The 21287-nt window shown below is 41.4% G+C and overlaps 1 protein-coding gene across 1 annotated transcript; it reads left to right on the top strand.

Moving 5' to 3' along the window:
• The first annotated feature begins 1381 nt into the window (after positions 1-1381).
• Trappc6b (trafficking protein particle complex subunit 6B) lies at positions 1382-20461 on the top strand. Its single transcript, XM_059279606.1, has 6 exons — positions 1382-1694; positions 11499-11566; positions 13014-13131; positions 15926-16009; positions 19198-19291; positions 19900-20461. Exons 1-6 carry the CDS (start codon positions 1614-1616, stop codon positions 19929-19931), a joined length of 477 nt encoding a protein of 158 aa, XP_059135589.1. The 5' UTR covers positions 1382-1613; the 3' UTR covers positions 19932-20461.
• Positions 20462-21287: the final 826 nt, after the last annotated feature.

Raw genomic sequence — 21287 nt, 5'->3', positions numbered from 1 at the left:
AGACACCCATGCACATGAATAAAAAAATAATGTCTTTAAAAAAAAGATTATAGAAATCCCCTAGGCTGCTGTGGGTGAGAATGGAACTGTCCATTGAATCTGTCCTCTTCATGCTGAAAATCTCCATTTCTGCTTCCACCACATGTGCCTTTCAGGTGGGACTTTTATGTTTGATGCATATGATGAATGACACAAATTAATCTAAATGTTGGAAGGGATTTATTAGGACAAGAAAACAAAGAAGCCCATGTTATTGTTGTAAATAAGAATGATTCCAAGTTCCCTAGAGAGGTGTGCCTAGACAGATTTCAGGGAAAATATCCTTTAGGAATGTCAATCACTTGCATTGGAGGAATCTCCACTTGTCCCTTGAATCCAACTCCCCAAAATCTTTGCTGCTAAGATGCCTTTCAGGGTTTGTTGTTGTTTTGTAATCTGAGTTTAATCCACTATATCTGATATTTGCAGTCTGAGCAGGGTTTAGAAGCAGGCCTGCTGGTGCAAACTTTCAGCTACAGCACTTCTGAGGTGAGGCTGGAAGAGCCCAAAGGTTGAGGTCAGCTTGAGCTGCACAGAGACACTCTTCTTTTACCCCCAATTCATTCATTCTTTTCATTTGTGAGACGGGGTTTCACGTCTCTCGACACTCAGATGAGTCACAAATCATGGAGCCGCCGATGACAGATCCTATCCTCTTGCCTCTATCTCCGGAGTGTTAGGACTACAGGTATGTCGCCATGCCCAGTAATCATAGTGTTTACTTTTTCATGTTAAAGAACATAAGATAACTTAAAAAAGTATTTTAGCAGTGTTGTGTATGTGTGGTTTGTGTGTGTGCGCGCGCGCAAGCTCCTGAGCGCAAGTGGCCACAGAAACCAAAGATCAGGTCCTCCCCTGGAGCTGGATTTACAGGCAGTTGAGAGGTACTCAATGTGGGTGCTGGAAATCGAATTTGAGGTCTCTTAACCGCTGAGCCATCTCTCTGGCCCAAGTTTTATAATTAGCACCGAGATGGCAGAAACAAGACTTTCATCAGCTTAATAATACTGCTTTATTTATTTATTTATTTTTGACAGAGGTCTTATTCTGTAATTTGCGCTGGTTTCAAACTCAAGGCAATCCTCCTGCCTCAGCCCCCAGCGTGCTGGGATGACATGCATGGACAACCACGCCCGACTTTCAAGGCAGACGCTTGGGTCTTTACCCTCCAGCCCTGTGCCACCTCCACTCTGCCTCGTCCTGGAGAAAAGTCCTTTTCTCCTTCTATCTGAGAACCTGGACTAGCTGGATGCAGCTCGGTTATCACCGGTCTCCCAGAGCCGGGCAGAGCACCGGAAGTTGCTCACCCCAGACCGGAAGTTGCTCACGCCCGGCGCCGGGCGCACTGGGCTTTGCGGGGTGTGGAGCTGTCAGAGGTTCTGGTGGGTCCAGTGGCGGCGGCCCCGGGGAGGGAGGGAGGGAGGGGCGCGGTCCACAGCGGCCTTCCGCGGCCTCGGCACCGGGGTAGGCCGCTGCGCCTACGGGCGGCGGTGCGGGCCGCCGGCGCGGGCTAACGGGAACGGCGAGTCCCGCACTAGCTGGAGCCGACTCGGCGCCGGAGGGATCGGCGGGAAATGGCGGACGAGGCGTTGTTTTTGCTTCTCCACAACGAGATGGTGTCCGGAGTCTACAAGTCCGCCGAGCAGGGGGAAGTGGTGAGTGCCGCCGCGCAGCCTGGGGGCCTGCGGGCCACTTGCTTCCGTTCCCCTCCCGCCCCGCGGCCGTAGACGCCCCTCAGTGAGACCGCACTGGTCCACCTCGAGGCATCCCACAGCCTAGAACCTGTGTGTGTGTCGGCTGTCTCCTCCGAGATTTAATCCCCCGACCCTTTCTGTCTTGTGTCTTCAGTTTGGTGTGTTCGTGTCTCTATGTTCCTTTGAGTGCATGCCACACAGATGATTTTTTTTTTATAATTGGCACTATTAGGATTTACTGCGAGTCTAACTGCAGATCAGCTGGTTTTGACATACCTGCTTAGTTTTCCTGGTGCGCCCAGCGCTTTGAGAGGCCCACGACAGCAGTCCCAGAGAGACTCTTCTCCCACTTTCCTCGTCTCTTGACTCAGGATACCACGCCACACAATTCCAGGGCCGAACCCTGATGAGCCTTGGAGTTAAAGCATAGGAAACTTTGCAAGATTTTTTTTTTAAAGCAATAATTATGACGCTACTTAATTACTTAAAATATTTGGTGTTCATTATGGCAGAGCTGGTTTTGGGAGTTTGGTTAATAGTTTATAGTAAATGACACAGTGGCCTTATCCTTGTGGGGAGGTTACATCGAATGTGGAAGTTCTTATTTCCTCGTTATTCTGAAAGAATAACACTTAGTGGGACTGGACCTTCTGGGTAAATAAGATTAACAGTCGTTAGGGAATAGAATTTATCGATTAAAGTATTGGGTCGCAATCAGTCATAAAATCACAGAATGTTATCGAATTTTAGAAATGAGACAGTCTGAAGTTATAGTCAAGTCAGGAGGCCTCCTCTTTTTTTTTTTTGAGACAAGGTCTCACTCTTTAGCCCTGGTTTACCTGGAACTCAATATGTTGATCAGGCTGGACTAGAACTCACAGAGATCCTCTTAACTCTGTCTCCCAAGTGCTGGCATGCGCCAACACACCTGGGAGGAGCCCTTCTTTAGTGCTGATGATAAAGAGGGAAGGATGATGATGATGAAGGCTAGGGAAGGAAGCATCCTAGTTAAAGTCATAGAATTATGAAAGAGTGAGGACTTTGTTTTTGAGACAGCGTCTTACTGTGTAGCTCCGGCTGGCCTGGAGCTTGGTATGTAGATCAGGCTGGCTTCAAACTCACAGAGATCTGCTTACCTCTGCCTCCCGGATGTTTCTCAGTGGGGGACTTAAAGTTAGGGAACGATGTGGTCCATTTGCTTGTAATGAAAATAGCTCAGTGTCTGGACTAAGAAATCTTTGTAGTGAGAAGATATATTTTTACAGGAGTCAGGGCAGGAGATGATCGAGGTCTGAATTCAGAAGAGATAGTGAGAAGAGGGAAGAGACTTAAGAGGTAGGGAGATGGACACTAAGCCTTGGTTAAGTATGGGAATGGAGGTTGAAATTACCCCCTGTAGATAAAGCATGTGGGTTGGATGGGGGTGCTGTTAGTGAGAGAAGGGATAAAGAGAAGAAGTACAGAGACTGTTGACTTATGCAGGTTTAACTTTTGAGACACTTAAGAAAAGGTGCAGACATATTGTAAACTATAGGAAAGATGGGCATTACATAATTGAAAATACCATTGGGAAGAAGATTGAAACTGAGGTTTGTTTTCTTTTCTTTTCTTTTGTTCTGAGACAAGGTCTCACAATGTAGCCCTGGTTGGCCTGGAGCTTCAGTGTGGACCAGAATGACCTCAAACTCTGCCTCAAAGGGCTGGGATTAAATGCATGCTACACCACATCTGGGCCTTCACATTTTAAAAACTGATTTCTGTGGGTATTTTGCCTGCACATATGCCTGTGCATTCTGTGCATGCCTAATGCCCACAGAGGCCAGAAGAGAGCTTCATATTCCCTGGAACTAGAGATACAGACAATTGTGAGCTGCCTTGTACCTAGGTCTTCTGGAAGAGCAAACAGTGTCTAGCTTCCCATACTTCTTTTTCTTATCTTCCACCTTTTAATCACTTTTCCCTGGGGTTAACTCAAAGTAATACAAACATAGTTGTTCTACTCACAACAGATTCTTACAAAACAAAAAACTTATAAAAAAAGGTTTTTGTTTACCTATTTCAATGTATTTATAGTTGGGAGAGGGAAAACCAAATAGAGAGCAACGGTGATGATGATGATGATGATGATGATGGTGATTTGAGAGTGTTTCATTATGTAATCCTGACTGGCTTGAACTCCATATGCAGGCCAAGCTTGCCTTGAACTCACAGAGATCTACCTGCCTCGGGAGTGCAGGGATTAAAGGCATGCACCACCATGCCACCTGACATTTAAATTTTTTCTTTTTCTTTCTTTTTTTTTTTTTTTTAAATTTATTTATTTATTATGTATACAGTGTTCTGTCTGCATGTATCTCTGCAGGCCAGAAGAGGGCACCAGATCTCATTACAGATGGTTGTGAGCCACCATGTGGTTGCTGGGAATTGAACTCAGGACCTCTGGAAGAGCAGTCAGTGCTCTTAACCTCTGAGCCATGTCTCCAGCCCCTTTCTTTTCTTTTTCTAAGTTACTTTCTGAGGTGGCTTTTCCCACTGCAGTGGTCTCTGTGACTTCCACTGTGGCGGACAGTGGTGAGTACCAGAAGGTGCCAATGGTGATGGTGCAGCCCATTGTCCTCATTTTCAGACACTTGCAAAATAGGTCTCAGATTCAGGCTTGGCTGTATGAGCAAGTGAGCATGCAGATGGATCAAACAGAGCACTTTTTTATAGCCTTTGATGAGTTCCCTCCATTAGTAGACATTCTCAAAGTGGAGAAAACAACGGAGTCTGATCACACTAAAAGGAACTAATATCCCTCTGCTACAAAGTGTCTCCAACTGGAAATGGCCCAGGAACCCAGAGGTTGAGAAGGTGATACAGGGATTTTTGGGAGCACAGTCTGAAACACTTTTGCATACTGTTTTGGTGACCCTTATGTTATTATCAGGTAACAAGTAATGCTGTGAGATTGCTTTTATTTAAAAAATATATTTTTAAACTTCAAAAAATAAGTTTCCGTTTTAAACATTCTTCTTTGTATCTTATTTTGTGTGTAAGGGTGTTGCTGTGTACTAACTTTGTTCCTGGTAGCTGAGCAGGGCAGAAAGGTGTGGGTGTGCCACTGTATGCAAGTGAGAGGAGAACTTGTTAGAGTCAGTTCTTTACTTCTTTCGTGTGGGTTCCCGGGATCAGGTTAGGGCTGTAATCTGGGCAGCAAGCACTTTACCTACTGAGCCATCTCACTGACTTTTTTCATTTTTCTAATTAAAAAAAAAAATACACACACACACACACACACACACACACACACACACACATTATGTCTATGCAGTGCCTGAGGAGACCAGAAAAGGCCATCAGATCTCCTAGAACTGAAGTTACAGATGGATGTGAGCCTCCATGTGGGTGCTGGGAACTGAACCCAGGTCCTCTGGAAGAACAGCCAGAGCTCTTATTGGCTAAGTCATCTGTCTTAGCCCCCTGCTGTTGTTTTAAGTTCAGGGGTAGTTCTAGTAGCCCTTAAGAGAAAAGTAACGTGACATGCGGCGGCAAGCAGTAAGGCTCAGCTGCTGCCAGGAGAGGGGACATGAAGAAGAGAAAGAGAAAAACCCTGGTGTTTGTGGTGGAAGTAGACAGCCACTCAACAAAAGGAGAGACTTCAGAAAGCCAGGGAAGAAGCCCAGAGTCCCAGGGAAAGCCTACTTGTTTTGGGCCAGTGTCTAAGAAATAGGTAAGAAAAACTTGAGCCTCTCAGAAGAGGGGCGGGCCCCCTGGCAAAAGCCCCACAGTGCTGCATGATGGAAGCAGCTGCAAGGGACTGCCCTATTTCTAAAACATATACTTCAAAATTTTTATTATTTATCTTTTGTGTATGAGGTTTTTTTCTTTTTCCCCTACATTTATGTCTGTGCACCATATGTGTGACTGGTGCCCAGGAGGGCAGAAAAGGCCATCAGATCCCTTAAAACATCGTTATGAGCCACCATGTGGTGCTGGCAATTTAACCTGGGTCCTCTGGAAGAGCAGTCAGTACCTTTAACTGCTGAGCCATCTCTCTAGCCCTTAATATATTTTTTAAAGACTGAAACCATTCTTGATAGGGATTATATGTCATTTTAGAAATACCTATTTATTATTTGTGTGTTCACCCATGTGCTATGACACACATGTATAGGTCAAAGGGCAACTTTCAGGAATCAGTTCTCTCCTTCCATTGTGTCGGTCCTGGGGACTGAACTCAGGTTTGTTAGGTTTGGCTGTAATTGACCTTTACTGGCTGTCCTAATTAGCTCTAACTGTCAACTTGACACAGCCTAGACTAATACTGCAACCCTTTAATGCAGTTCATGTTGTGGTGACTCCGAATCATAAAATTATTTTCATTGCTACTTTATAACTGTAATTTTGCTACTGTTATGAATCATAATATATCTGATATGCAGCATATCTGATATGTGACTCCTGTGAAAGGGTTGTTTGACCCCCAAAGGGGTGACTCTTGGTTGAGAGCTGCTGGCCTGGAGTCATCTGAGTTTCAAGCCTGGATTGAGGAATTGCCTAGATCAGACTGGCCTGTGGATATGTCTGTGGAGAGTTGTCTTTGTTTTTAACTAATGCAGGAGAGCCCAGTCCATTGTGGGTGGCACCATCCCTACTCAGGTAGTCCTGGACTGTGTAAGAAAGCTAACTAACCTGTGAATAAGAAAGCTGGAAAACATGGTTTCTTTGTTGAGTTCCAGCCTTGGCTTCCTCAGTGGTGCACTATGACATGGAAGTGTAAATGAAGTAATCCCTTTCCTACTCTTAAGTTTCCTTGGTCATAGGTGATATGATCATAGGATTCGAGTGTCTGTATAACTATAGTCCCTGCTAATAAATATGTTCCTGGATGATTCTGCAAAAATAGATTGTTTCTCCTCCTCTCAGGATTCCTTAGTTGCCTGTAGTTCTTTGTCTAGGATTGAGGCCTCAGGAGCTTTCCCTCTTCCACATTAGCATGTCTATTGGTTCTATTAGTTGTCCTTATTTAGGTCATATTTAGGCAACCATGTTGGTAAGACTTCATGAGTGTATTTTCTGACATTTCTAGGAGACACAATCTCAGCAAACTTCCTGTTCCTCTGGCTCATTAAATCTTTCTTCTTCCTTCATTATGATCCCTGAGCCTCAGGTGCAGGAGCTGTATTGAAGATGTATCAGTTGGGACTGACTTTACCACTCTGCATTTTGGACTGTGTGGTTTTCTGTAATGGTCTCTGTTGCAGGAAGAAATTTTCTTGGTGAGGGGTGAGGACTACATTTTATATCTAAAGATTTTGAGCTAGGAACTTCAAATGAGAGGGAATATGTGATGTTTGTCTTTCTGGGTTACTTCACTCAATATAGTCTTTTCTAGTTCTATCCATTTACTGGTGTAGGCTCTTGAGAAGGATGTGTAGAATCTTGCTGAGTGGAGAGGTTGGATGTGGCATTTTTTACAGTCTTTCTGCTCCCTCTTCTACAATGATTCCTGAACCTCAAGAGGAGGGTATATGATATAGATGTCCTGTTTAGGGATGAGCTCTCTGCAGGTTTAGTGTCCTCACTGTGACCAGGGTGAGTCTTTGTTAATCACTGTTGACTGCAAACAAGTCTCTGAGGGTTGAGAGATGCAGTAATCTATGGATGTAAAGATGAATCATTAGGCCTTGGTTTAGTACTATGCCCATTTAGCAGAGTCACAGTATAGTAGTAGGTTCTCCCCTAGGGATTCTTTTTTTCTTTTCTTTTTTTTTTGTTTTGAGGTCTTTACAGAATCAAGATAGCAATCCCATGTCTGTATACTTAGCAGAGATTTTTTTTTCCATTCCATCATTCTGTAGTTTATCTCTTTACTTTGCTGACTGTTATGTAGAAACCCTTTATTGCATAGGATCTCATATGTCAGTTACTAAGATTATTTCCAGTGCTACTGGGAACCTTTTCTGAAATATTTTGCCTCTGATTGTATCTTTTTTTTTTTTTTTTTTGGGTTTTTCGAGACAGGGTTTCTCTGTGTAGCTTTGCGCCTTTTCCTAGAACTCACTTGGTAGCCCAGGCTGGCCTCGAACTCACAGAGATCCGCCTGGCTCTGCCTCCCAAGTGCTGGGATTAAAGGCGTGCGCCACCACCGCCCGGCGTCTGATTGTATCTTAAAGTGTTTTACTTTAGCAATTTGAGAGTTTCAGGTTTTTACATTAAGATCTCTGATCCATTTGAATTCATTTTTGTACAGAGTGAGAGAACTATTTTCTTTTACCTGTTACAATCCATTTTTTTCAGTGATCCCCCTCTTTCCTGGAAAGAACCCCAGATGTTAGGGATTGTGGCCAGGGTCTTGTGTGAGTCCCCACTAGAGAAGTGTTCTGTCATTTACCCACACCCCCAGCACTGTTCACCAGTGTATGTTTGTGCTGTTTTTATGAAGAATCAGCTGTGGCTGTGTGAGTTTGTTTCTGGGATTGGTCTTTGTGTCTGTTTGTGTGCCAATGTCGTGCTGTTTTCGTTACTATAGCTCTGGAGTGCTCCAGCATTATTCTTTCTGCTCAGGATTGCTTTGGCTATTTGGATCTTAGGCAGTTTTTAGGTTTTGTTCGTCTAGTTTTGTGAGGATCTTACTAGATTCTTGATAGGGATTGGGTGTTGACTTTCACAGCATATTCACTAATCCTTGAGCATGAGAGGTATTTCATCTAGTGCCTTCTTTTTTTCCTTCACTTTTCTTCAACTTTATTTTTTTTATTTAAATTTTTTTGAGAATTTCATGCATTAGTACTGTATTTATATCACTTCCACCCCACCTTTTTTCTCTTCCGACTTATCCCATGCTTCCCCACTCTCAAACATGACCTATTCTTAATTATTGTTCACATACACACACATACACACACACACACACACACACACACACACACCCTACTGAGTCATTCTAGTGTTGTGCGTTATTTAGGGCTGACAACTTGGGATTGAATAACCTATAAGGGACTCCTCCCTGAAGAAGACCAATTCTCCCTCTTTCTGCAGTCTTTAATGGCTCTCAGCTCTTCATTTAGAGGTGGGGCCTTGTGAGACATTCCCTGTCTCTGTTGGCATGGCAACTGGTATTGTGTAGGTTTTGTTTAGGTGACTGTATTGTTGAGAGTTTATGAGTGCGGCGTTCCTCTCATACACAGAAGACACAATATAGTCTCATAGCAGATGTTCTGGTCCTCTGGCTCTTGCAGTTTTCTGTCCCCCCGCCCCATTCTGATATATTCTCTGAGCCTTATATATAGGGGTTATGTTGTAGATGTATTAATTGGCATTGGGCACCTTACAGTCAATTGTTTTCTATGTTTCACTTGTGGGTTTCTGTAATGGTCTCCATCTGCTGCAGAAGAAACACTTATATGTAGGTATAAGGATAAGCATTGAGAATGCAGTTAGAAATTATATTGGTTTAGGAAAATGGCAGAAGGAGGTTCTCCTCTAGGGTTCATGACTTCACAGGTAATTGGTTAGGGTCATAGTACCAGATATGACTCCCTTCCTCTTGAAGAGACCTTATGTCCAATTAGCTATCTACTGGTTACCCCCAAGATATAAGTGCGACTGTTGTACCCTTGGGGACGACATTCTGCCATGCTGGTCATTGTGGTTTGTAGGCATCACAGCTGGGTAGGACTATTGATCGCTTTTCTCTCTTGGCAGCTTGCATACTACTTTTGGATACTGTGGTAGCTAGTCTTCAAGGGAGTATACTTCTAGTCAGTTCCAGCTCAGTTTGTGACGTGTGTTGTGTCTTCAGCAATAGGGTCTCACTTCAGGTTCTGGGAGGCAGCCAAGGGCAAGGGCAATAGCCTATTGCTGTGAGATGTCTTTCTGTATGTTGTGAGTATGTGCTGCTCTGACTGGTTGATAAATAAAGCTGTATCGGCCTATGGCAGGGCAGGATGGAGCCAGGCTGGAAAATCGAAGAGAGATAGTGGGAGGAGAAAGGGGAGGAAGGAGACAGTGCAAGTTGCTGGCAGAAGCAGCAAGATGTAAAAATACTGGTAAGACACAGCCATGTTGGCAACTTATAGATGAGTAGAAATGGGTTAATTTAAGATATAAGAGCTGGCTAACAAGAAGCTTGAGCCATAGGCTATGGCCACACAATTTATAATTAATATAAGCCTCTGTATGTTTATTTGGGTCTGGGTGGCTGTGGGATCGGGTGGAACACAGAAAAACTTCCAGCTACAGCCTATTGTTTTGGGGAGTCTCTTGAACTTCCCTTAGCAACAGCTCACAGAGAGGTATTCCACTCCTGGCAAACCTAGTTTTTGTTAGTTAGCCTGTGGCTCTGGGGTGAGAATTATCCCCTAAAGTGGTGTAACTTCATTCAAACGTGTGTGTGTGTGTGTGTGTGTGTGTGTGTGTGTGTGTGTGTGTGTTATCTTGAATTTATTTTTTAGCATTTCAAAATTGTCACTATATCTACCAGCAGAGACTCTGTTGAAAAGGGTGCTGTAGTAGAATATTATTTTAATGTATGTTACTTTTGTTTATGTTGCATTTGTTTAACTCTGTGAAGCTGTGTTACTATGCCTGTATAAAACACCTGATAGTCTAATAAAGAACTGGCCAATAGCAAGGCAGGAGAAAGGATAGGTGGGGCTGGCAGGCAAAGAGGATATATACAAGGAGAAATCTGGGAGGAGAGAGCTAGGAGCCAGAGAAGGAGAAGGACTCCAGGGGCCAGCTGCTTAGTTACACAGCAAGCCATGGAGTAAGAGTAAGATTTACAGAAGTTAGAGAATGGGAAAAGCCCAGAGGCAAAAGGTGGATGAGATAATTTAAGGAAAGCTGGCAAGAAACTACCAAGCTAAGGCCGGGCATTGATAATTAAGAATAAGTCTCCGTGGGCTGGAGAGATGGCTCAGTGGTTAAGAGCACTGGCTGCTCTTCCAGAGGTCCTGAGTTCAATTCCCAGCAACCACATGGTGGCTCACAACCATCTGTAATGAGATCTGGTTTCCTCTTCTGGCCTGCAGGGATGCATGCAGGCAGAACACTGTATACGTAATAAATTTAAAAAAAAAAAAAAAAAAGAATAAGCCTCCGTGTGTGATTTATTTGGGAGCTGGGTGGCGGCTCCCAAAAAAGAGTAAAAACAAACCAGAGGATGCTTGTTACCAAGCCTGAGAGCCTGAGTTGGATTCCTGGGACCCATATGGTAGAAGGAGCAAACCAACTCAGTTTGTCCTCTCACTCCCACAGGTGCATTGTGAGCATGGTACACACACCACGCGTGTGCACATACACACACACACACACACACACACACACACTACATGTAAGACAAATTTAGGGCTGTTAAGTTGCTTAAGTTGCTTACTTACAAAGGTGCCTGCTGCCAAGCTTGAGAACCTGAGTTGAATTGTTGAGTCCCTTGAATTCCTATGGTGGAAAGAGAGCTAAGACCTACAAATTGTCCTTTTACTTCCGCCTGTGTGCCATAACATGCTCCCCAGATACTTACAATGAGACATTTAAATAAAAAGTTGTTAGAGTCTTGTTGTGAGGGTCTTCTATCTTTTTGTAATTTATTTAATTTTTAAGTCATTGTGAATTCGTTTGCCCCCTGATTTCTTTCTTTGCAAGTGGTATATAGTAAAGGTACTGATTAGTGGCAAGTACCTTTACCTGCTGAGCCATCTTTTTGTTCTCTGATTTCTATTTTACTGTTTTAAAATACAGATGTCTTAGAATTCTAAGTATTCAAAACTTTTCTTTTGATAGGAAAATGGACGATGTATTACTAAGCTGGAAAACATGGGGTTTCGAGTGGGACAAGGATTGATAGAAAGGTGAGCAGTATGGATTTGAAAATTTTCTTCCAGGTAGGTTATGACCCCAGAAGATCGGTTTCAAATCATTATATAACACTTGAGATACTTTGATTTTAATTTCCAATTTTTAATTCTTTTCTGCCTTTTTTTTTTTTTTTTTTTTTTTTTTTTTGTAGTTTTGGTGCCTGTCCTGGAGCTCGCTCCGTAGACCAGGCTGGCCTAGAACTCAGAGAGATCCACCTGCGTCTGCCTCCCCAGTGCTGAGATTAAAGGTGTGCGCCACCACTGACTGGCGTCTTTTCTGCTTTGTAGTTGATAGAATGGATATTGTTTTTAAGGGGCTGCAGGTATATCAGTAGTAGGGCATGTGTTTAGTGAGCCTGAGGCCCTGGGTTCCATCACTGGAAAAAAAATTCTCTTTAGATCTGATGCTTGTTTAATTCTGTTATTCGGGTTTTATTATTTTTGTTTATGGACTTGGCCTTGCTGTGTAACCCAGATTGGCTGAGACTTACTATTCATGCTGTCAGTCCTCCGAATACTGGGATTATAACCATTCTCCACTGTGCTCAGTTTCAAATTTTATGTTTTAATAATTGAGGAAGACCTATTTTACATACGTGATTTTTTTCTGTGAAAACATTAATATACTGAAATATCTATTTACAGTCTCATTGCGTTTTCTGTTTGTGGCTTAGTAGGTTTTTAAAAACCGAATGGAAATGGAATTTTGTTTAACTGCAGAGGCATAGAAATGCCTGAAAGTCTCTGTTCATGGATCATTTCTTTTTTGTTTTTTTGTTTTCCTTTCTGAATATCTAAATAGTTGAATTTAGATTAGATTATATTTTATATAAAACACTATGCTTACTCTTCTTTGGTTTTTGGTTTTTCGAGACAGGGTTTCTCTGTATAGCCTTGGCTGTCCTGGAACTCATTAGGCTGGACTTGAACTCCTAGAACTCACAGAGATCCACCTACCTTTGCCTTCTGAGGGCTGGGATTAAAGGTGTGGGCCACCATTGCCCAGCATTTTTTTTTTTTAAATAAAGTTTCATACTGTAGCCCAGTCTCCCAGCCTGCCCTGGAATTCATAAAGCCCAGGTTGGCCTCAGACCTGTGGAGATCTTACCTCAGCCTCCAGAGTGCTTGGATTATAGGCACAAACCACCACGTTCAATGAAGTCGTTTTTGTTGTTTTTCATGTGCAAGTTTGAATTGTCACTGAAAGTATGGCTGACTAATAAATAATAGACTCTTGAGCCCCATAATTATGTGACAGAATGTAAATCCACTGAGATGAGATTGGCTTTGCTTGGTATTAATCACTGTATGACTGTCAGTAAATGTTTAGTAATAGTGGCATTTAGAAATTAGTTAATAATTTGCCCCTTGTTAGAAAAATACTTCCCCCTTTGTTTTCTTTGGAAGAAATATATTGTATTACTTCTAGTTGATCTTTTAGGTTTACGAAAGATACTGCAAGGTTCAAGGATGAATTAGACATCATGAAGTTCATATGTAAAGATTTTTGGACTACAGTATTCAAGAAACAAATTGACAATCTAAGGACAAATCACCAGGTATTTAGATAAATCTATTTTTGTTTTTTTTGAAGACCTGTTTTTTTAAAGTCATTTAATGTGAATGTCCTTCATATCAAATATTTACTTACCTATTGTTGTATATGATATATGTGTGAATGTAACTGCTTGGGTGGCACAGTGAGGTTAGAGGACAGCTTCCAGGTTGTCTCTCCATCTACAGTAGGTTCAGGGATCCAGTTGAGAATGTGAGGCTTGTGCACAAGGGCTTTTACATGCTGAGCTGTCTTTGTTGGCCCTTAATTTACTTATTTCAATTACATTTTTTAGGATTTGTTTTTATGTATGTAAGAGTACCTTGTGCATTTAGTGGCCAGAAGAGGGTGTCAGATTCCTTGTAGCTGGAGTGAGGAAAGATTGTGAGCTTCAGTGTGTTTGCTGGGCAGCGGGTGATCTTAATAGCTGAGTCATCTCTCTCCAGCCCCCTAGAAATCTTTTTTTTTTGGGGGGGGGAGGGGTGAACTTCATGTTTTTCTAATGTTATTGATAAGTGGGTCTTTTTCTTTGGTAGGGTAAAGTGAATAAGGAAAAGGCAATAGCTATCAGTAACTATAACTGGTTCTTTCCTCTAATTACTTAAGTTGTGTTAAAAATTTGAAATGTAGCATTGGGTGGCAGAGGCAAGGCAGGTGGATCTCTGAGTTTGAGGCCATCGTGGTCTATAGCATGAGTTCTAGGACAGCCAGCCAAGGCTACACAGAGAAACCCTGTCTTAAAAAACAAAAACAAAGCAAAACAAAACAAAAGTAAAAAGTAGCAATGGGGGCTGGAAAGATGGCTCAGTGGTTAAGTGAATGTGTTGCTCTTCTAGAGGACATGAGTTTCGTTCCCAACACCCATGACAGTTGTCTCACAAGCTCTTGAAATTCCAATTCCAGGAGGATTCAGTGTCTGGCTTCTTTAGGAATCTACATGCATGTACACACACATACCTATAAACACATAACTAAAAATAACTCAGTGGAGTTAACTATGTGGAGTGGCCTTAATAATTTCACCAATATCTGGCTCTCACATGGGGCAAATTCCAAAGGCTCAGCTAGCTCAGTCGGTAGAGCATGGGACTCTTAAACCCAGAGTCGTGGGTTCGGGCCCCACATTGGGTGCCAGATATTGGTGAACTTATTAAGGCCACTCCACGTAGTTAAAAGGAAAGTTTATTAGTGGCACAACTTACGAATGAAGGGATAGGTAAGTCGCAAGGTCTGGGGAAGGTGTATCGCAGTCCAGTGGTGTTCTCTGGAGCTCTGCTCGGTCAACCTCCACCGTCCAGGGTCCAGGAACAAGAGAGAGCGGCGCATCCCGATCTCGGTTTTTCAGGGCCCTCCCTTGGCTCCCCCTTGTAGGCGTGACAGTTACTGAAGCCTCAATGGGGGTTGGAACTTCCAGACCAAAGCTGGAATGGCTACCCACTACAGCTGGGTGTGGTGGCACATGCTTTTAATCCCAGCACTTGGGAGGCAGAGGCAGTTGAATCACTGTTTGAGGCCAGCCTGTTCTACATAGCAAGTTCTAGGACAGTGAGGGTTACACAGAGAAACCCTGCCTCAAAAAACAAACAAAAAACAAAACAAAAAATACAATAGCCCTCTAGCAGTGGGCAAAGAGACACCTCATTTTTGGTGGTGTTTTGATAGCCGAGGACTCTGCATTCAAGTTTGCAGGACCGTCATTCATGGCAGTGATTCAGTGCAAAGTACTGACAAAGAGATGAGTCTGTGGTTCAAGCCGGAATAACTAATTGACTACAAGTTTGTGCCATCATTGGGTCTCTGAATAGAGGTGAACAAAAAAGGGTCCTTTTTAGCATTACTGAAGGGTTCCTGGACACAGCTCTTCATTCCACTGACCAGAAATGATAAAATGAGTCTTCTTTTCAAAAACATATTTTGTAATAAAACTGTTGGAACTGGGAAAAAAAATCTTTAGAATGTACGACAGAGTAATTGGTTTAGGATTGATCTTTTATTTATCACTCAGAACCATAACCATTATCATATTTATATCTTTAGAATAATTTCTAAAGTCTAATTCATAGACCATATTTAACTCTTAAATAACTTGCTTTGGTTTAACTAGAGAGATGGCTCAGTGGTTAAGAGCTCATAATATTCTAACAGAGGACCTGAGTTTAGTTTCCAGTCCATGTCAGACACTCATAGCTGCCCGTAGTTCCAGCTCCAGGGGATCTGTGTCTTTTTTCATCTCACTGAGCAGCTACACTGATGTGCACATTCTCATATACAGTTTTTCAAGACAGGGTTTCTCTGTGGAACAGCCCTGGCTGTCCTGGAACTCGCTTTGTAGACCAGGCTGGCCTCAAACTCGCAGAGATCTGCCTGCCTCTGCCTCCCAAGTGTTGGGATTAAAGGCAGTGGTATCGGATTAAAGGCACCATGTGTACCACCATCGCCTGGCCCTCATGAACAATTAAAAAAAAATGAATCTTATACAAGAAGTTGTTCGGGTGTGCAGTAGCTAATTTATATTCTTTTTATTCCTAGATCCGTTCACTTATTTATCCATCTGTCTGTCTGTCTGTCTGTCTATCTATATCTATCTATCTATCTATCTATCTATCTATCTATCTATCTATCTATCATCTGTCTGTCTACCAGTCTTATCTACTTTATCTGTTTATTTATTGAGACAGGCTGCTGACTTTGTGATAGAATCATAGTCATGGGAAACTACACCCGCCTAGGGTAAGGTAATTTTTAAGGACTGCAGACTGCTCGGACTTTTGATATCATTTTTTAATTTTTTAATACAGGGCATATATGTACTTCAGGACAACAAATTTCGACTACTTACTCAGCTGTCTGCAGGAAAACAGTATTTAGAACATGCATCAAAGGTATTTAATGGAATTTGGTTTTGTACTAAAACAAAAAAATAGAATAACAGGGAAAATTACAAAGCCAATCACAACAGATTGAAATTAAACATAGTAATCTCAGCAACTCATTGAGAAGCCCATACCCATGTTCTTAAGTGATCCTTTATTTATTTATTCATTTATTTATTTATTTACTTATTTATCTATCTATCTATCTATTTATTTATTTATTGGTTTTTCGAGACAGGGTTTCTCTGTGTAGCTTTGCGCCTTTTCCTGGAACTCACTTGGTAGCCCAGGCTGGCCTCAAACTCACAGAGATCCGCCTGGCTCTACCTCCCGAGTGCTGGGATTAAAGGCGTGCGCCACCACCGCCCTGCGATCCTTTATTTTTAAAGTAGATCTTTTGGTAGAAAGCAGAAAGAAATATAAGGCGTGAGGATCAGAAACTAGGAGCATTTGGCTGGTTAAGCATTCAGGTTTTGAGCAGCACAGTTCAGCTGAGAGCCATTCGGATATGAGGACATAGAAGCTTCCAGTTTGAGGAAACAAGATCAGCTTTGGCCGGGCGGTGGTGGCGCACGCCTTTAATCCCAGCACTCGGGAGGCAGAGCCAGGCGGATCTCTGTGAGTTCGAGGCCAGCCTGGGCTACCAAGTGAGTCCCAGGAAAGGCGCAAAGCTACACAGAGAAACCCTGTCTCAAAAAAAAAAAAAAAGATCAGCTTTTTTTATCTAGAATTTTTATTTTATTATTTTGCGTGTAGAAGTGTTGCCTGCTTATATGTGTGCACTATATGCGTGTCTGATGCCTGAGGAGATGGTGAGCTTCCATGTGGGTGCTGAGAACCGAATTCCTGTCCTTTGCAAGAATAACAAGTGGTCTCAACCACTGAGGCAACTCTCCTCTCCGGTCCCCTCTTTTTTTCTTAACCTGAATATTAAAAATCCAAGTTAAAAATGTCTTTTAATAAACTCTTTCGCTGGTAATGGTGGTGGTGGCGGTGCCTCACGCCCTTAATCCTAGTGCTTGGAAGGCATCGATAGGCAGATTTCTGTGTTCAAGGCTAGCTTAGTCTACAGAGTGAGTTCCAGGACAGCCAAGGCTACACAAAGAAACCTTCAAAAGACCAATAAAAAAATAAATGAGTAAGTAAGTACACTGTCTCAATAAATAGTAATTTCACTTATACCATTTTGTTTAAGCCATTTGCTATGAAACAGGAGACATGTTGACCATCAGCTCCTGTGTACCTGAGACACTCAGTGAATGTAGACTTACTGCAGACTCTTTAATATGATGTTGTTATCTCAGTAAAGGTACTCAGACACAGACATCAGCTGTGCAGAATTACTTACCTCAGAGTTTACCATCTCTTTGCTAGGCTAAAATGTTTAAGAAATAGAATTGTCATTTGTTTCTAAAAGTTTGTTTTTCATTAAATATATCTGTATTTCTAGAGTTTGTGTGGGTTTTGCCTTTAATCTCACAAAGAAGTCAATGAGTAAACAGATGGACTGTAGGAAACTTAACAAATTTTAGGGTGTTTTGTTTTTGGAAGGGAGGTGGGATCTCACTCTGTAGCCTGGCTAGTCTGAAACTTGCTCTGTAGACCAGGCTGGCCTGGAGCTCACTGCCTTCTAAGTGTTGGGATTAAAGGCCTGTGTCACTATGCCTGGCAGAATCACAAATTCTAATATAAAGATTCCTTTGAAATATTAAAAGTATCTAAGCAAGTATAATTTGCTATTTATCTATAAATATTGTTCATTCTTCAATTTTCTATGAATTTTTTAAAAATTACCATGCAAAGGTAAATCATACAAAGGTGTCATGATTCTTTTTTCATGTATGCTTTGTTCTTATTGGTCCTCCTCGCCCCCTGCCCTCCTCTTTTTGTCTCCCTCCTTCCTGCTGTCCTCCTACTCTTCCTAATATCCTCCCATATCTAAAATAGCTTGCAAATGCAATGTAGTTATGATGTAGAAATCATGGACCTAGAACCAAATGAATTCAGGCTTTAGGCATTTTTATGGTTAATATATATTCATTATTTTTCTTTTTATTCACATTTTACTACTTTTAATTCTCACTTAACTTTGGGGCCTCTTAGTTTCTTCAGTCGTGAAGAATAAGTTAAAGATTTTTTTGCTGGGGGACTAGATTGATGGCTGCTGAGTTAAGAGCACTTATCACAAAGCCCAGGCTAGTCTCCAACTTGTAGTGATGTTCTTGCCTGAGCTGCTTGAGTGCTAGGATTACAGGCAAGTTCCGTAGCTAAGCTTTAAGTCTTAAACAAGATGAGATGTTTGGTTTTAGGAGGCTGGATATGATAGCGCATGCTTGTAATCCCAGTATTTGGGAGACAAGCTGGGAGACCAGGAGCTAGCTACATAGGAAGTTTGAGGCCTGGCTGACCTACATGCGACCCTGTCTCAAAGGTGAAAAAAGGAAAAAGAAACATAGACGTCTTCACTTAGTCAGCAGTGTTGATAGGAAGACCAAGAAAATAGGCAAGAAATTAAGGCTAAAGGGACTAGAAAAAGAACTAGTTAAGTGTTGTACAAGTGTGTAGTTAGATCCCTGTGCACAGCCTGGAGAACACTTACAAGCCAACTCTGTTGTTTCTCTGTTTTTGTTATTATACTAGATTCAGAGTCTTATTCTGCAGCACCAGATTGATTAAGCTGAAGTCATTTGTCCATGTGCTTTAGTTACAGTTAGATTTAGCTCTTAACAGTTCTTTACAATATCTGTGCTGTTTCTTTCTTTTTAGTTAGGGGTTGCATGGTGTGGGGACTCTGTGTGTTGTTCAGGTTGGCTTCCAATTCCTGCCTCAAGAAATGATCCCCTTGCCTTAGCCTGAATAGCTGAAGTGCAGGGGTGTACCACCAGTGGCTTTTTACACCTTTTACTATGTAGCTCTGGCTGTTTTTGAACTCACTGTAGATCAGGCTGGCCTTGAACTCAGAGATCAGCCTACTTCTCTTTCCTAAGTGCTGGGATTTAAGGCCAGCTTCACAACTTCATTTTTTCTTAGTCCTGTCTTTTCCTCTTGCTCTTACTCCTTGTCCTCCTCTTTCTTCATTTTCCTTTTTAAATATAGCATTGATGTGTTGATACCATAGCTTAAATCAATTCCATGTTTATCAATAGCTTATTGTTTTAGTAAATCCTTACTATTTTTTAATTTTTTTCCCCTTTTAGTATCTAGCATTTACATGTGGCTTAATCAGAGGTGGCTTGTCAAACTTGGGAATAAAAAGTATTGTAACAGCTGAAGTATCTTCAATGCCTGCCTGTAAGTTTGTTTATCTTATATATGTTTTAACTCATTTTTTAGGTCTTTTTCTTTTAAATGTAGTGGAAACTAAAAATGCTGAAACTTTTATTTTAGTATCATTTATTTCACATTTATTTTGGTAATATGTAATATCTTTTCACTCAAGGTACTAACCAAGAACACAAGTTAGTTGAATTTCACTGTATTACTTTTCTATCCACTGACAAATTAGTAATGAAATACCCAGAATTACCAAGCATGGTTATTCACACCTTTAATCCTGGCATTGAGGAAGCAGAGGCAGGCAATCTCTGAGTTTGAAGCTTGCCTGGTTTGGTCTACATTGTGAGCTCCAAGCCAGGGCTACATAATGAGACTCTGTCTCCAAACAGAGTTGGGGGAGTTGAGACAGAGGGACAGACCCAGGATGTAGGAAAGACACTTCCTCATAAACCAGACAATTATTCAATGAAATAGGCTTTATTGAATACCTTAAGGAGTGCAAAAGACCTTTGACATAGCAAGTTCTTTGAATGAAACTACTTCCTGAATGGAAATGAATGTGCTTGTTTTCCTTATGCCTGCAAATTGAAGAAATTTGTTCTGTTTTCTGTTGTGTTTTTCAGGCAAATTTCAGGTGATGATCCAGAAGCTGTAGAGTGCAGTGAAGCACAGAGAGACTCTCCTGTACAAAGTGTTGCAAGTCCTGATTTCACCTCATCGTTGGCTGGCTGTGCTGGATCAACGTGTTAGCTCACCAGATTCTTGTAGACCGAATCCCAGGAGATAAAAGGTCCTTCCACCACGACACAGACTAACCGAACTGTTCCAAGTGATTGCAGTGAACTAGGCACCAGGATGTAAAGCTCATTATTTTAAACATCCTTATTTCCTTAGTGTGATATGTATTTAACCATAGATTGGGAAGTGAAACTCAGGGTGTATTGAATTCCTGTATAGAAAAATATGCACCAATCACAATAGTTTGTGTTCAAATGACCAAAATTTGTTAAAGTATAAATCTGTTTTAGTTATTTAAAAAACAAACCACTATGCTAAATTAAGCTTAAGTTTTATTGTATTGTTTATAATTTATTTCTGTTAAGAGAATTTGTATGCTTGTATAAGGATTTCATTTATACATTGTGTGTATATATGTACATATAAATACATATGTTACTGTCTAAATTGCTTGAAAATTTAATTTTACTTTAATAGATTTCAGTCCTTGAGACCTCCGTCAGTTAATCAAAGTGAAATGTAGGTTAGTTGATAACTCCAGTGCCAGAGAATATTAGACTGGGAAGTAATTTTTATACTTACTCCTGATCATACCTTATCCTTTTAAAAATATTTCATTTTAGTTGTGTGTTTGTGTGTGTGTGTGTGTATCAATTTTCCTGTCTGTTGGTGAAACTTAGGTTGATTCCATAACTTAGTGCTTCTCAGTAGTGCTACAGTAAACGCCTGTGTGCAAGGACCTCTGATTTGTGAATTTGAAGTCTTTCAGGTAAATGGCTAAGTGCTATAACTGGACCACAGAGTAGGTCTTTTTTAAGGCGCCTCCATACTGATTTCAGTACTGGCTGGACAAGCTTCAATTCTCAGCACCACCATTTTGTTCACAGCCTGACCGGAATTTGTTGTCTTGTTAAAACCAGTTCCATGCTGCCTGCTGAGACGGGATCTCGTTTGCAGTTCTCTTCTGACTAGTGGTGTTGAGCACTTTTTATTATGTTTATTGGTCATTTGTACCATCTTTTTGAGAACTGTATACTCATTTCATTAGTCAATGTGTATTTTGTTAATTGTAGCCAAAAAGAAACTTCTTTCAGTAGAAACAAGGGAAAGTTAAGTTATTTAAGAGATTAAAAGGAAAATTGAATATGCTTTTTCTTGAGGTTATAGCAGACTTAAAAAGTTTACGTATAAAAATGTCATAAAGTACTACAGAAAATAAGAGGTTACTTTTATGATCTGGTAAAGGCTTTTCCAAAATAAAAGTAGAAACATG

This window comes from Peromyscus eremicus, chromosome 14 (assembly GCF_949786415.1).
Source record: "Peromyscus eremicus chromosome 14, PerEre_H2_v1, whole genome shotgun sequence".
Lineage (NCBI taxonomy): Eukaryota > Metazoa > Chordata > Mammalia > Rodentia > Cricetidae > Peromyscus > Peromyscus eremicus.
Note: the sequence above shows the minus strand (reverse complement) of the source record. Positions and strands in the feature narration are given on the sequence as shown.

What these genes read in the sequence shown, in the direction of transcription:
- Trappc6b (XM_059279606.1), top strand. Translation starts at nt 1,614, where the DNA reads ATGGCGGACGAGGCGTTGTTTTTGCTTCTCCACAACGAGATGGTGTCC. An exon ending in CCGCCGAGCAGGGGGAAGTG is followed by an intron (nt 1,695 to 11,498) that starts GTGAGTGCCGCC and finishes TTCTTTTGATAG; the next exon opens with GAAAATGGACGATGTATTAC. An exon ending in ATTTAGAACATGCATCAAAG is followed by an intron (nt 16,010 to 19,197) that starts GTATTTAATGGA and finishes TTCCCCTTTTAG; the next exon opens with TATCTAGCATTTACATGTGG.